At 41.8% G+C, this 13444-nt stretch overlaps 1 protein-coding gene across 1 annotated transcript in view; it reads left to right on the top strand.

Annotated features, from left to right (window-relative positions):
• Nucleotides 1-13444, top strand: part of IGF2BP3 (insulin like growth factor 2 mRNA binding protein 3) — a 1020294-nt gene that overhangs the window by 325960 nt on the left and 680890 nt on the right. The window contains exons 4-5 of the mRNA XM_078663554.1: nt 7488-7539; nt 7629-7692. Coding sequence (XP_078519680.1) covers nt 7488-7539; nt 7629-7692 — 116 coding nt within the window. The remainder of the gene's footprint in view (nt 1-7487; nt 7540-7628; nt 7693-13444) is intronic.

Genomic DNA, 13444 nt, shown 5'->3' with positions numbered 1-13444 from the left:
GTATACCATATATATTTGTTTGATCTTTTTATTTTATTGATTAACACATTCACATTTTTCAGAGCTGGATCTCCTGATATGTTACCAAGATTACGGGATGACCGTGATTCCCTACAGATACTTTGCTCCCTTGTCACATACATTTGTGAAATGAAGTATAGCTGATGATGTTTTAGTTTCCCAAATGAAGTATTTATTGCAGGGTACAAAGAGCCGTCCCAGCTGGCACAGCCAAGGCACATAAACAGCAACTGCCACTGAGAGAACACTCAGAGCAGGATGCTTACCAATACTCTAGGTGACATCATAGAATACTCGTAGAGCTCTGCAGCAACACATCACCCCCCCCCCCCCCCCTTTATAACTAAGCATCTAAGAAACACAAGATCAACTAGGGAAGGTTACAGAAAGGAAAAAGGAGCCAAAGAACAAACAGTAAAAATTGTACAAGGTTTCATGAACTTTGTGAATAAACACGGACTAAACATAATGTCGTAAACATCGTGGTCTGGTATAATCTCATGAACTCTGGTGCTCTTCCTGACTCCATCCCCTCCCAAAACTTTGTTGTTAATCTTAAGATTCAGATGGAATACACAGATCTTTGGCTACATGAGAAGTGCTCCGACAGTTTCCATTTGACAATTTGACAGTATTTTTACGAATATCTAGAATTTGTTGTGAATCTAAAAATTTAGAGACCTATTCTTACAGAAACAGGGTTCTTGATTCTAACCCAACCTCCAACACTGAGTCTGTGGGGTACTTTCTTGGCTGAAGTTTCACAATTTTTAGAGCCTGCTTCAGTAGATTTTTTGTTGGCAGACACCCACATACACCTCATGTCACAACTTTGATGGAAAGATTTCACCATCCAGAAAGGGTAAACTTGTGATGAAGCTTTTCTCCCTCTCATAAGTTCGAAAGGACTGAAATTAGTAGTGACATGAGGCGAAGTGCGGTATGACAAAATTAAATCTTTCACAGCTTGAAAAAGATTTTGATCTAAAAACTGCTTGCACACACTTTACCACAACTCTATTGAATCTTTGTCTTGCCATTACTTTGTGGGTGGTTAAGTGGAGTTCTAGTGTGCTTAATGCCACAGGATCGTAGAAAAGAATTAATTTCCTCAGAAACAAATTGCACACCGTTGTCAGTAAGAATTTCCTCAGGATAACCTTCCCTGAGGAAAATTGTATTCAGACAGTTAATAAAACTCTTAGTTTGGTGTATTAATGGGTTCAACCTCAACCCACCTAGACAATATATCTATGAGAACTAGAAAATATTTTGAGTTGGAAGGAAGAACATGGAAGGGTCTCATAAAATCCATCCCAATCCTTTGCCAGGCACTCTCAGGAGGGAGAACAGGAGATCCAGTTACACCTTCAAAAATTAGAACTTTGTCACTTGCATTGCAGCGTGAACATTGTCTTACTGAATATCCATCTGGGCCACCAGAAGTCTGTTCTAACTTTCCACTTGGTGATGGTTAGCACCAAGATGACTTGACTGTGCAGCGAAGACAATTGTTTCTCGATAACATATGGGAGGTACAAATTTGTTGCCTCTAACCACTTTTCCGCCCTCCATTGAAAGCTCATCACTGACCTTCCGGAACATCTGCAGTTCAAGGGAAATACATTTCTCTTTGGGCCAGCCTTTCTTGATTAAGGAAACAACTTATTTGGGTACAATATCTTTATCAACCTCTGTTACCCAGTCATCTTCTGCAAAAGATAAACAGTCCTGACGGATATGTGCTACAAAACACTCCTCCACCTCAGTCTCCCATTCTTGCTCCTCAGTGTCAGGAATAGGGAGTCTAGATAAACAGTCTGCTCTGGTATTCTTTCCACCGGGAATATACTTTACGCTGAATGTATATTCTAAAAGTTTGGTAGACAACCTTGCTAAACGAGCATTGGTACGTTTGGCATTTTTTGCAGGCAAGATGTCGACCAAAAGGTGGTCAGTCTTAAGGATAAATGATCTGCCCCACAAGTATGGCTTGAATTTCTCAACACTCCAGACGCAGGCTAAGAGCTCTTTTTCAATGACAGAATATCTTCGCTCAACGGGACAACGCATTGTGGAAGCGCAACCTACTGTGTACTCTCTTCCTTCAGAATACTGTGATAGAACAGCACCTAATCCGTACTCACAGGCAACAACTGTAACAACAGTTTGCCTTCCCTCTATAATAGCTTGCAGAGCAGGAGCTTTGACAATGTGGTCCTTGATAGACTGAAAACCTTTCTCACACTTCTCAGACCATGTGTAGGTAGCTCCTTTCTTCAGCAGAGCTCTGAAACACTCTGTGGTTTTGGTGAAGTCCTTCATGAATTTTGCATAAAAAGCACAAAAGCCGAGAAAAGACATAAGCTGTTCTTTGTTCTGAGGAGCGGGTGCCTCTACGATACTCTTGATTAGACCTGGTCTGGGTTTAATGCCTTCTGCGGAGATGATGTGACCTAGATATTCAATCTACTTTACTTTAAAGGTGCACTTGCTTTTCTGTAGAGTAACTCCTCTGCTCTCTATAATATTAAAAACTTGATCAAGTCATGTTCAGGTTCAGACTTGGTAAAGAGAAATATGTCCTCATGAAAAACTTCCACGTGAGGGTTGTGATGAAACATTTCTGTCATGAGTCTCTGAAATACAGCAGCCGCCGAGCCCAGACCAAAGGGAAGGCGGCAAAACTGAAAAACACCATGTGGGGTGACAAAAGCGGTGAGATATTGGAACTCAGGGTGTAGCTCGACCTGATGATAGGCGGCCTTAAGGTCCTTTTTGGTAAACCATGAAGAGGACCATACTTTTGCGATAAGATCTTCAATACGTGGGAGGGGAAAACCATCAACCTAGATGGCTTCATTAAAGCTCCTCAAGTCCACACACATCCTCAAGTCCCCAGACCTCTTCTTGGCCAAAACGATAGGAGAAAGCCAGAGAGTGGACTCAACTTTTTCAATAATACCATGGCCACATAATGTTTGTAAATGTTTGGAAAGACCACCCCTAATGCTCAATGGGAGGTTATGTAACCTGTTTGACCGGACTGCCATTTTCTTGAACTTTAATTAAATGTGGGAAATTGGTGATCTTGCCAAGACTGTCCTCAAATATTTTGCTAAACGTGTGTTCCCAAACATTGGTCATATGAGTACTAGGCAGTGAGTTGATATCCTTCTTGGAAGTGATAGAGCTGCGACTTGCTTCTTAGTAAATGAAAACAGGATTAGCCAGATCAGATTCGATGGTCAAGCCAAACTCTGCCTGATGAAGAAGACAGAGAACATTAATTCCTCTTTTGGCCGCATATACTTTACCTTTGATAGCTACTCCTAGGACGTTGATGCTAGACCAGAAATAGCCTAACAATTCAATTCTGCTGCCCTCAAAGGCTACTGTAAGTACATTAGGTGGTAATAAGCTCTTTTCAGCCCAAACCTAGAGATACTTATCTTGGGAAACGATAGTGATGTGTGCCCCGTATTGACAAGAAGTTGAATGTGATTGGTTTCGATAAGAACATCATCTTCAGTGTCAGGGACATGCGGCATATGCTGCTTATCAGTACATTGCTTGACGACTACAACATATTCCTGGTTTGTGACGTCGTCCTAGAATTAATCTGTTTCATTGAGGACACACCTTACACTTTTTCTACTGCCACTCATACAAATGTTTGCAAAAATGCCCCATTTTGCCACATTGACCACAATGCTGGTTAATAGCTGGACAGTTTTTGAAAGCTGAAACATGTAGGGATGAACCACACCTATAGCAAAATATTCTAGAATTTGATTGTCTATTTTGCAGGTTTCTTCCACCCCTAGGCATGTTCGGGTTTCTAATAGTCACGAGTGGCATTGTTGCGTATGGTAGTGGGTGGCTTGGGAGTAGGACCTGGATGTTTGGAGGAGACAGCACCTGAAAGGGTAGAGTTAGATAGGGCAGTTTCAAGCTGTTTGTCATCATCCATTGAACTTTCGATACTTTTAGCAATATCAACTGCTTTGTCTAGAGTAGGATCTTTGCAGGTAAGTAGTCTCTCTTGTATCTTTTTACAGTAGCAACAAGTTGATCTCTAACCAGTTGAGGTAAAATGATCAAACTCACATTTTGAAGCTAAACTTTTAAAGCTGTGATAAGTGTCTGTTTTCATCATGTTTCTGCATTCTTGTAAAAAACTTGTATCTATGCACTACGACGTTCTTTATTTTAATAAAGTACTTATGCAATTGTGCTACGGCTTGTTCAAACTCGTGGGGTCTGCACCTTCAGGCAGATCATGCGGGGGTAGATGGTCAAATACATTTTGTCCTTCGACTCCTAGATGGTAATACATGAGATTCTTTTTCCTCTCAGGTCTGAATCTTTGACCATCTATAGCACCGAAGTACGCCTTGAAAGATCTAAAACATAACTTCCACTCTAGTGGTGGATCTCCCGGTTCTTCTAAAAAAGGCACAGGTGCAGTAACGCTCTGCATGTTAATAGAGTACCTGTGGAATAAAAATGGTTAAGAAGAAGATAAAAAAAATGAGAACCGAGAAAGAAGAAAAGAAATAGAAAAAAAAAATCATATTCCCTACTTCTGCAAGAGAGCGGTGAATGAGAAAATAGCTTGTGCACTTGAAGATAAACACAGCAATATCTCTCAAATGTAGGAGTGAATGCACACACTCAAAAATTCCACATCAAATGTTAATCCTTAACTTGGACACTAGATGGCAGAATTGAATTACATTGCAGATCCTATCCTACCAATGGGGAAGAAAGGCAGGAAGTAGTAGTCTGGATATAGGTGCGAGGGCCTCCTGGGATTGAAAAATGTCCTTGCTTTAAGATGTGAGGAACGCTGAAAAGGAGTGGACATACAATGGTAAGTGCTGTGTGTCAGCGCGAAGATCAGAATGACCAAACGTGCATGTGACAGCCTTGATAAAGTGTGGGTTGGTGGGTTGGTAGCTTGGCAACAGAATGTTTATTAAATGAGCTGAAAGGCGTTCATGAAAGAGCTCGAGCAATGCGCTGGAAGCAGCCTGCTTTGAAAGCATGAAGAGAAGATCTTCAAGTAATGCGCTCCGTGTAAAGATTTCGTTGAGAAAAGAAATGTCTTTACTTCAGCTCCCTGAAGACGCCGTTGCCCAGCAACCATAACGACACTGGTGCGCGCACACGGGTCGCGCATGTGGAATAGCAGTGGAAACCGCACGAGCAAGAGTCACCAAGAATGCTTAAAATGTCTCCAGGATTCCTCTAATATCAAAACACGGCAGAAGCAGTAGAAAACTGATGAGCAGTGGCTTTATAAAAGCAGAGCTGAGGCAGCGCAAAGCAGCAGCAGTTGGCAATACAGAGCAGGGCAAGCACATGAAAAATGAATAAAACGGGCACAGCTCTCTACGAAGTAGCGCAATGGTGCAGTAGTGCCTTAGGTGGGGAGCTAATAGAATTTTCTTTTTTACTCACAGCTGTACTCCTATGATAAAGGCAAGGAATACCTGTGACACAGTTCATGAAGGTCATCAGCAAGTGAAGATGGCTGTGGGTGGGAAATCCTGTCTTCCGTAGCCCCTGAGATGAATTGTAGCTGATGCTGTAGTAGTTTCCCAAAAGAAGTATTTATTGCAGGGTACAGAGAGCCATCCCAGCTGGCACATCCAAGGCACATAAACAGCAACTGCCACTGAGAGAATACTCAGAGCAGGATGCTTACCAACACTCTGGGTGACATCATAGAATACTCGTAGAGCTCTGCCAGCAACACATCACCACAGTTTGCCAGACCACTTACTTAGTATCTGTGAAGCACACATGCTAACGATTTTACACATTAATGTGAGGGACACTTAACTAAATAGATATATGTGTATATATGGGTGTGTGTGTATTTGTGTATATATAGATAGATAGATAGATAGAGTGAGAGAGTGAGAGAGTGAGAGTGTGAGAGAGTGATAGTGAGATAGATAGATATATCTCTCTATCTCTCTCTCTATATATCTAATCATTGGATCCAACTATTTCCCTTACTATCAGGTGCAAGTTGTTGCACCCGCGCTGGATTTTTTACTGACCATTGGTAACGGGATAATAAGAGTTCGACTGTTCGTGCCAAAATATGTAGTCTGCTACAACTCTCAGATGTATTTATTTCATTAATCTGCCAAATTAATCAAACTGACAATTTCAAGTGGTTCTTGGAGCTGACATAAACAGAACTCCTCCAGTGAGCTTCATTCAGAATTGAACGAAACCAACTAGGGCTTAATAGGTGTAATGAATCAAACATCAGTGCCAAATGGTGTTGGCAAAGGAATGGATTTACTCCTCTTGTATGGATATTACTCACTTGGCTATGTTAGTCACTTCGTGGTTGCATCTCTTGGGGAAGTTATGCCGGTTAGAGTAGTCCAGCTAGGGGTCCAAATAGCTAGATCAAAAATAACAAACCAGTTACTGCATCACCCCATCCAAGATACATTTGCAGGCCTGCCCACATTCTCATACCCGGTCACAAGTTTTCGTGGATTTTAGTAGGTTGACATTGAAGACACTAGGAATCTGATGTAAGTCATGTGCTCTTATGAATGGGGAACAGCAGGGTCCGAGCCGGGCAATGTAGATTTTTTTTATGCAGTTCTTGACTGAGGACCCCCTCCTTTTCTACTGCCTGCAAGCCTACATACAGTGGCACCAATACCTATTCCAGTTGAACTTCTCTGTAGATTCTACTATATTTGTGTTCCAGTGACCATGAAGGCTAATCGTGATCGATGTTTTTTGCTGTGATTTGAACATGAGATTCAACCCGAGTAAAAAGTAAGGCAGGGTTGTTATAGACTCTATAGTTAATGCATTGATAATAAGTTGTTTTATTTTCACTTGTAGATGTTCTTCAGAGTCCTTCCTTTCCATGGCTTTGCATCTGGTGAAATTCGTTATTGGTGCATCACACACAGACTATCACTTTTTCATCATCAAATTCCACCCTCCCTGGTCTTCACTCTAGAGAAGAGCTTCTGTAGGCTCCCAGACCAATATTTAGGAAACAAGTAATGTGTAATTGTAAGGCAGGTGTTTGACCAGGAATATAGGGGTAGGTTTTGGGCATGTTGAGGTGTGTAGTAAGAGCAAATAACACCCTAAAACAGTGCTTGAATAGGCAACATAGTAGATCTAGTTCTACTTGTCCAGGGTAACTTTTTGCTGCTGAGATGTTTTGACCCTCTCTTTCAAATTTAATAGAAGGGTCGGTATTAAGTGTTTGACACAACATGGCCATTTAAAGCACTTTTCCATCGCATCTGTTCTGTTTTATCTACAATTCTTCATAAATTGTATGTTTTTTGTTTTTATGGTCAACCTTTGTTTAAGCCACAGTTCTGCTGTTGAGTTAATTCGAAAAGTTTAAACATTTCTAAAATTATTTTTCTTTTTCCCCATTTCTTTCCAACCCACTTTAATAGGTATTGGATAGTTTGTTAGCACAGTATGGAACAGTGGAGAACTGTGAGCAAGGTACTGGTGTATTGCTTTAAAACAATTTTATGTTGCAGTTTGTGCATACAGAAATTGGTAATTGTTACCATCTTGCATTTTCTTTACAGTAAATACCGAAACAGAAACTGCAGTTGTGAATGTAACCTATGCTAACAAGGAACATGCTAGACAGTAAGTATTTTATTTACCCTCCTCACATGAGAAACATGACAGTAGCAATTAGTCTGTTAATCTGATGTTTTGTACTTTCATATTTGTTTTTACAGCTTAGCTTTGCCTAATAGAAAAGGGGGGGGTACCTGTTTGAATCCACCTTTTAAATATTGGACATCATTAGCTTTGCTGAACTACGTTGCCCTTCTAAATATTGAAAAGTTGGTTGATTTAGTAAATGTTCTACTTTTTGTGTAGCGTGTATACTAAGCCTGAAGTAGTGTTTGAGCGCTGCACAAGAATTTACAAATGATTAGTCTAGACAAATGAGAATTTGTATTGTCAGATGTTATGTTGCCCTCTCAACAAGAGGCCATCCCATCCAGTGAGTTCCGACCGCTTGTTGGGTAAGAAAAGTGCAGAGCAACACAGACCACCAACCATCAGGACAGCTCTACTCGAACTGCCAGGTTTGGAGCCGTGCAGTCATCACAGTGTAGACAACATCAATGCAGACTGGAGAATATTAAGATAAGCATCCACAATACATCCTTCTCCCATCCTATATAGAAATAATAACAAGCATTTGCAATGCAATAGGTCTCGCATTTATAAGAGTTTGAGCTATTGGCTTTGTAAATAACAATGTCTTTTAGTTATGTTTTGGTCTTTAAAACAAATAGGCATTGTCATTTACAATGCTAATAGCGTAAACTCTCGCAAATTCGAGACCTATTGCATTGCAAATGTTTGTTTTTATTTACGAATTAAAGGTGGATCATAAAATTAAAAAAATAAAAATTGACTATATATCAAAATGAAGTAGCACGCTGCCTGGCTATCCAAAAACAAAAAAAGTCAAAATAAAAAAAATAGGACTGTGTGGAAGGGTGTGGGGTTGTTGGAAGGGGACAAAAAGGGTTGGAGGTCTGGAAAAGATACAAGCAGGAAGTGAGGAAAAAGGAGACGCAGGGAGACACACATCACAAGTGAGAGAAGAGCACGGGGAGAAAGGGAACAGTACAAACATGAGGGCAATACAGAGTGCTGGGGGGGCTGGAGCACATTGGTCAGAAAGAGGGAAAGAGTACAGTGGGAAAGAGGAGCCCAGTAGCAAGAAAAAGTTCTAGTTTCATGGCCTCTTCCACACACTGACCCACCTATGTCCCCGCTTAACACTGACAACGCACATATTACAAAGTAAAACCAAAGGGGAGGATGTACGGAGCGTTGACAATACAAACACTCACCCCCACTCAAATTAAAAAGAGTAATGGAAAAGAATAAAAATCCATGGTTCAATGGAATATTGAATGAAGAAAGACGAAATCTGAGACGAGCAGAAAGAATATGGAGACAACACCCTTCCTCCCCTACACTGAAATCACTCAGAAATGAATATAACAAGAAGATTTATTATCACTAAAAAGGAATTTATCAGAACTGAACTGGATAACGCCAAAGATAGACCTCGCAAATTATTTGAAATCATAAAACAACAATCTAACAAACTGTCAAAATCTGCCCATGAGATTACTAAAACACAGCTAAGCTGCGATTAATTTTCTACCTTCTTCAGTAACAAAGCAGATAAGTTGGAAGAAGAGCTTAAGACCGCCGCAGATAATATCAAAGACAACACTAATACATTTCCTTCTGTTCCAAATTTTGAGAACTTAACGACTAAAAACAATGCCCACTGGAACATCTTCGAACCATTAGACCAGATGGAAATTGCCAAAATAATAGCAACCACGAAACCCAACAACCACCATAACGACCCACTTCCATCAAAATGCCTGAAAGAAATTAGCCATAACATGATTACAATATGGACTGATATCATAAACGCTTCTCTCACACAGAGGTGCATGCCTGAAAGCCTGAAGACAGGACAAGTTGTCCCAATCATCAAAAAACCCACAGCGGACCCAACAGATCCAAACAATTATCGCCCAGTGACTAACATCCCTTTTCTCGCCAAACTCATAGAGAAATGTGTACAAAATCAGCTGAATAAACATATCGACACCTACTCCTTAGTAGATGACTACCAATCGGGATTCAGAGCTAATCACAGCACGGAAACAGCAATCCTACACATTGTCGATGATGCACTTCAAGCGCTAGATAAAAATCAATCTTGTCTACTCATCCTCCTAGACTTGTCAGCAGCATTTGACAGTCAATCATGAAAAATTACTGAACAGACTACATGGTAGGATGGGAATGTCAGGCACGCTACTAAAATGGTTCAAATCATTTTTAAAGAACAGAACTCCGATTCCTAGTAAACCAAGCACTATCGCCTTCATGCCCAATCTCACTTAGAGTGCCGCAAGGATCCACCTTATCTCCTTCTCTGTTTAACTTATACATCGAACCTCTCACAGAAATTCTACGGAAATCAAAAATATCCTACCACATGTATGCAGATGACACGCAATTGTACATGAGGATTGCTAGCTTAGAAAACATAACCACAATGAACGATGCCCTCAATCTATCGATGGAATGGTTAACGAACAATCATCTCAAGCTTAACGCCAACAAAACAGAATTCTTGCTCATATCACCACATAAAAATCAATCCTTAGTGAAAGAATGGTCTAAAATGATTACAGCTTTAAATTGCATCCCAACCCTAGTAGACTCGGCGAAATCTCTCGGAATCACTCTGGATGAGAACCTGGATATGAAAACGCACATTAACTCCATGGCAAAAAACGCTTGTTTCCATTTGAACTATCTGAGAAAGATGAAATCCTTTTTAACGGAGACAGATCTGAAACTAACGGTGCATTCTCTGGTTATCTCCAGGATAGAATACGGCTGTACTACACTGGCTGGTCTACCAAAAATCTCAACGGCACCCTTAAAAGCCTGCCTCAATGCAGCGGCAAGGCTAATTACAGGCTCGAGGAAATTTGACCACATAAAACCTCACTTGAAGGCCTTAAATTGGTTACCTTTTGAAGCCAGAGTACAGATGAAAATGGCTTGTATAACCCATAAAGCGATTCATCACAACACACCTACATATCTCGCCCACAAAATAGAAATCACAGGAAGAAACAGACTTGTCAGGAATGCCAACTATCTGCTCCTGAAACCGCCTATCTATAAGAAGAAAAAAACTTATGAATGGACCTTCTCAGGCGTAGCGCCCAGGATTTGGAACTCCCTCCCTGCAAACATCAAAAATTAGAAACACGACAACATTCAAGAAAGAAATAAAGATCTTTCTTATGAACAAGTTCCTCCCATAATCTAGATATTTCAAAACCGGTGACTTTCATGGATTTTATTCCCATAGGATCCGAAGTAACACCATTAATCTCTACCTCAGAACTTTATTAACTCAGGTATTGAATCAATACCTTGATGTTGCTTATCAAGATTTTTAAGCTATTGTAATTACTATGTCTAAATCGCCATTTACTAAGTCAACATGTTTTCTGCTCGTTTGTACACTTCTTTTTGTATTTATATCACATGTTGTTAAGCGCTCTGATACCCATGGGTCACGTACGCGCTATATAAAACTGTTAATAAATAAATAAATAAATAACTGATCTGGGTTTAATCCATCACCGTTCTTTAGCTCACTCCGCCACACCAGTTCAGACATGGCCATATGCAATTCAGTCTGACCCTGTGCCTTATGGGAACAGTCCAGCCCGATCTGCCAAGCCATGTCTTCCCTTGAGGTAACGGGTTTCTAGGAACCCGTTTGGTGCCAGGGGATAACACCCGAAGACCTCTGAGTTCTCCCTGTTCCGGACCACAGAAACACGGAGTCTTCTAGTCGCAGTCAGAGATCAAGTTTTATTGATAGCTACCAAGTAACAGGTGTCCTAGAAGCACGACAAACACGGGTCATGTGTTCTCAGGAGACTGTTCGTTTTTACAGAACCAGCCTTCTCCTTATATACAAAAATAATAGCTGCAAGCAAGAATTCTTAAGTTTATGATATGGCTATACACATATTTCTACAATAATACAAAAGAGCGAAGTCATGTAGGCAAGCCCGTATTTTAGACGTCCAATTCGTGATAGATTACTCAGCCAAGCCCGGAACTCCCATCAGATATCGGTGAAGCCCCAATAAAAGAAGGCACCTCCTAGTCATAAAACTGGCCATAAACAGGGAGCGTGGACAGGTGTGTATGTGTGTAGAAAACATGATCTGTGCGCGGTGAATGGTTTATGGTATGTTGTACATTGATGCTATCGTGTTTGGCCACTGGGCGAGGAGCTGCCTAAACAGGTTTGGCTGGAGGCAAGGGAGTCAGTCGGGACAGGTCAGGGGGAAGTCAGGGAAGGTGGACGTGTCCTTTTAGATCAAGCTAGACCTTTAATTGACTTATCATGAGGGCAAGACACAAGATGGATACCGTTTACAAAATGGAGTCTGGGGGTTGGGACGGAAACTACGATTCAGGGGTGTTAGCATGCCTCGATCATGACGCAAATGCATAGGAATGATGTCCGATTCATTATCGGTTCGTCGATACCAAATTCGTCATGGTACGTTGAGGTTTCGGGACACGGATATCGGGCCTCGATACCGGGACAACAGTAGGGTCCAGAATTTTAGAACCACACCCTGGACCGGAATCAAGCTTCCCAGGACCGGTTTCTGGCATTACAGCCGTCTTCAGCCGGGCTAACTTGAATCCAGTGGCAAAGTGAGCAAGGGACTCACATCTGAGCATACCCTGCCAACTTAGGGCGAACAAAGAAAAACCAAAGGGGATGATGGACGGAGCGTTAAAAATACAAACACTCACCCCCAGTCAACTGATCTGGGTTTAATCCATCACCTTTGGTTTTTCTTGGAACGCACATATTACAGTCATGCACAAAACATGACAAAAATATTTAAAATGCACTGTTGAGTTTAGGCTCGCAAAGGCCTTGTCCAAACTTTGACAGTAAAATAACCTGGTCACCGCCTCCTTTCCCCCAGGCCCCTGCTTCTCCCCCCCCCACCCCCACTGCCCCTTCACCCAGGTCTAATTTGGTAGGAAATTAGGAAATCGGGCCAAGCTCGAGTGAATTTGAAACTGGTTCACGGGAGGGTGAGAGCCCCGCCCCTTCCCCTCATGTATCTTTCTTTTCAGCTACCACTTGTAACAAACACCCCCTGCTGCCTCCACACAGGTGTGGTGGGGAGGGGCCGCTGTGCTCAGAAACAGTGTTTGGGGAAGGGATTCCCTAGCCAAGTGTTGAGCCCCTTACACTGTACTGTGTAGTAGGGAGGGTTGTTAAATTCTGGAGGGGGAATTTAGTGGGCTGATGCCACTGCTAACAGGGCTTCTGTGCGGTGTAGATGGATTTCGATTCCAGCAAGGCACTCGGCTGATACTGCTTTTCATCTTTGGTGGATAACGAGGCCAGACGAGCTAGGCAACTATTGGTATAAACTCAAGATAAAAGTTCCCATTGGGCTCTGTGGGTAAAATCTTAAAAAGTGTCCAGTGCCGGGCCTGATAGATGTGACGCTGCAGGTATGAGCTGGGGAGGTCACAGCATTGCCTAGACTCTCGTGGCTACTTTTGACCCAGGTGGTAGAACAGTGCACATATTCCGGGGCTTATTTATAAGCTCCTCGCGCCGCCCGTGCGTCAGACGTGACATACGGGCGGCGCAATGGGCTTGTAAATAAGCCCCTCCATTTTATTGGCAGAGGGTTGTGAGGTCACAAGAGAGCAGCTGGAATCTGAGAACGCCTTTCTCACCCAGAAACGGAAATGTACTGTTACT

The sequence above is a fragment of the Lissotriton helveticus genome, chromosome 10 (genome assembly GCF_964261635.1).
Source record: "Lissotriton helveticus chromosome 10, aLisHel1.1, whole genome shotgun sequence".
In the NCBI taxonomy this organism is placed as follows: Eukaryota; Metazoa; Chordata; class Amphibia; order Caudata; family Salamandridae; genus Lissotriton; species Lissotriton helveticus.
This window is presented reverse-complemented; position numbering and strand designations above follow the sequence as displayed.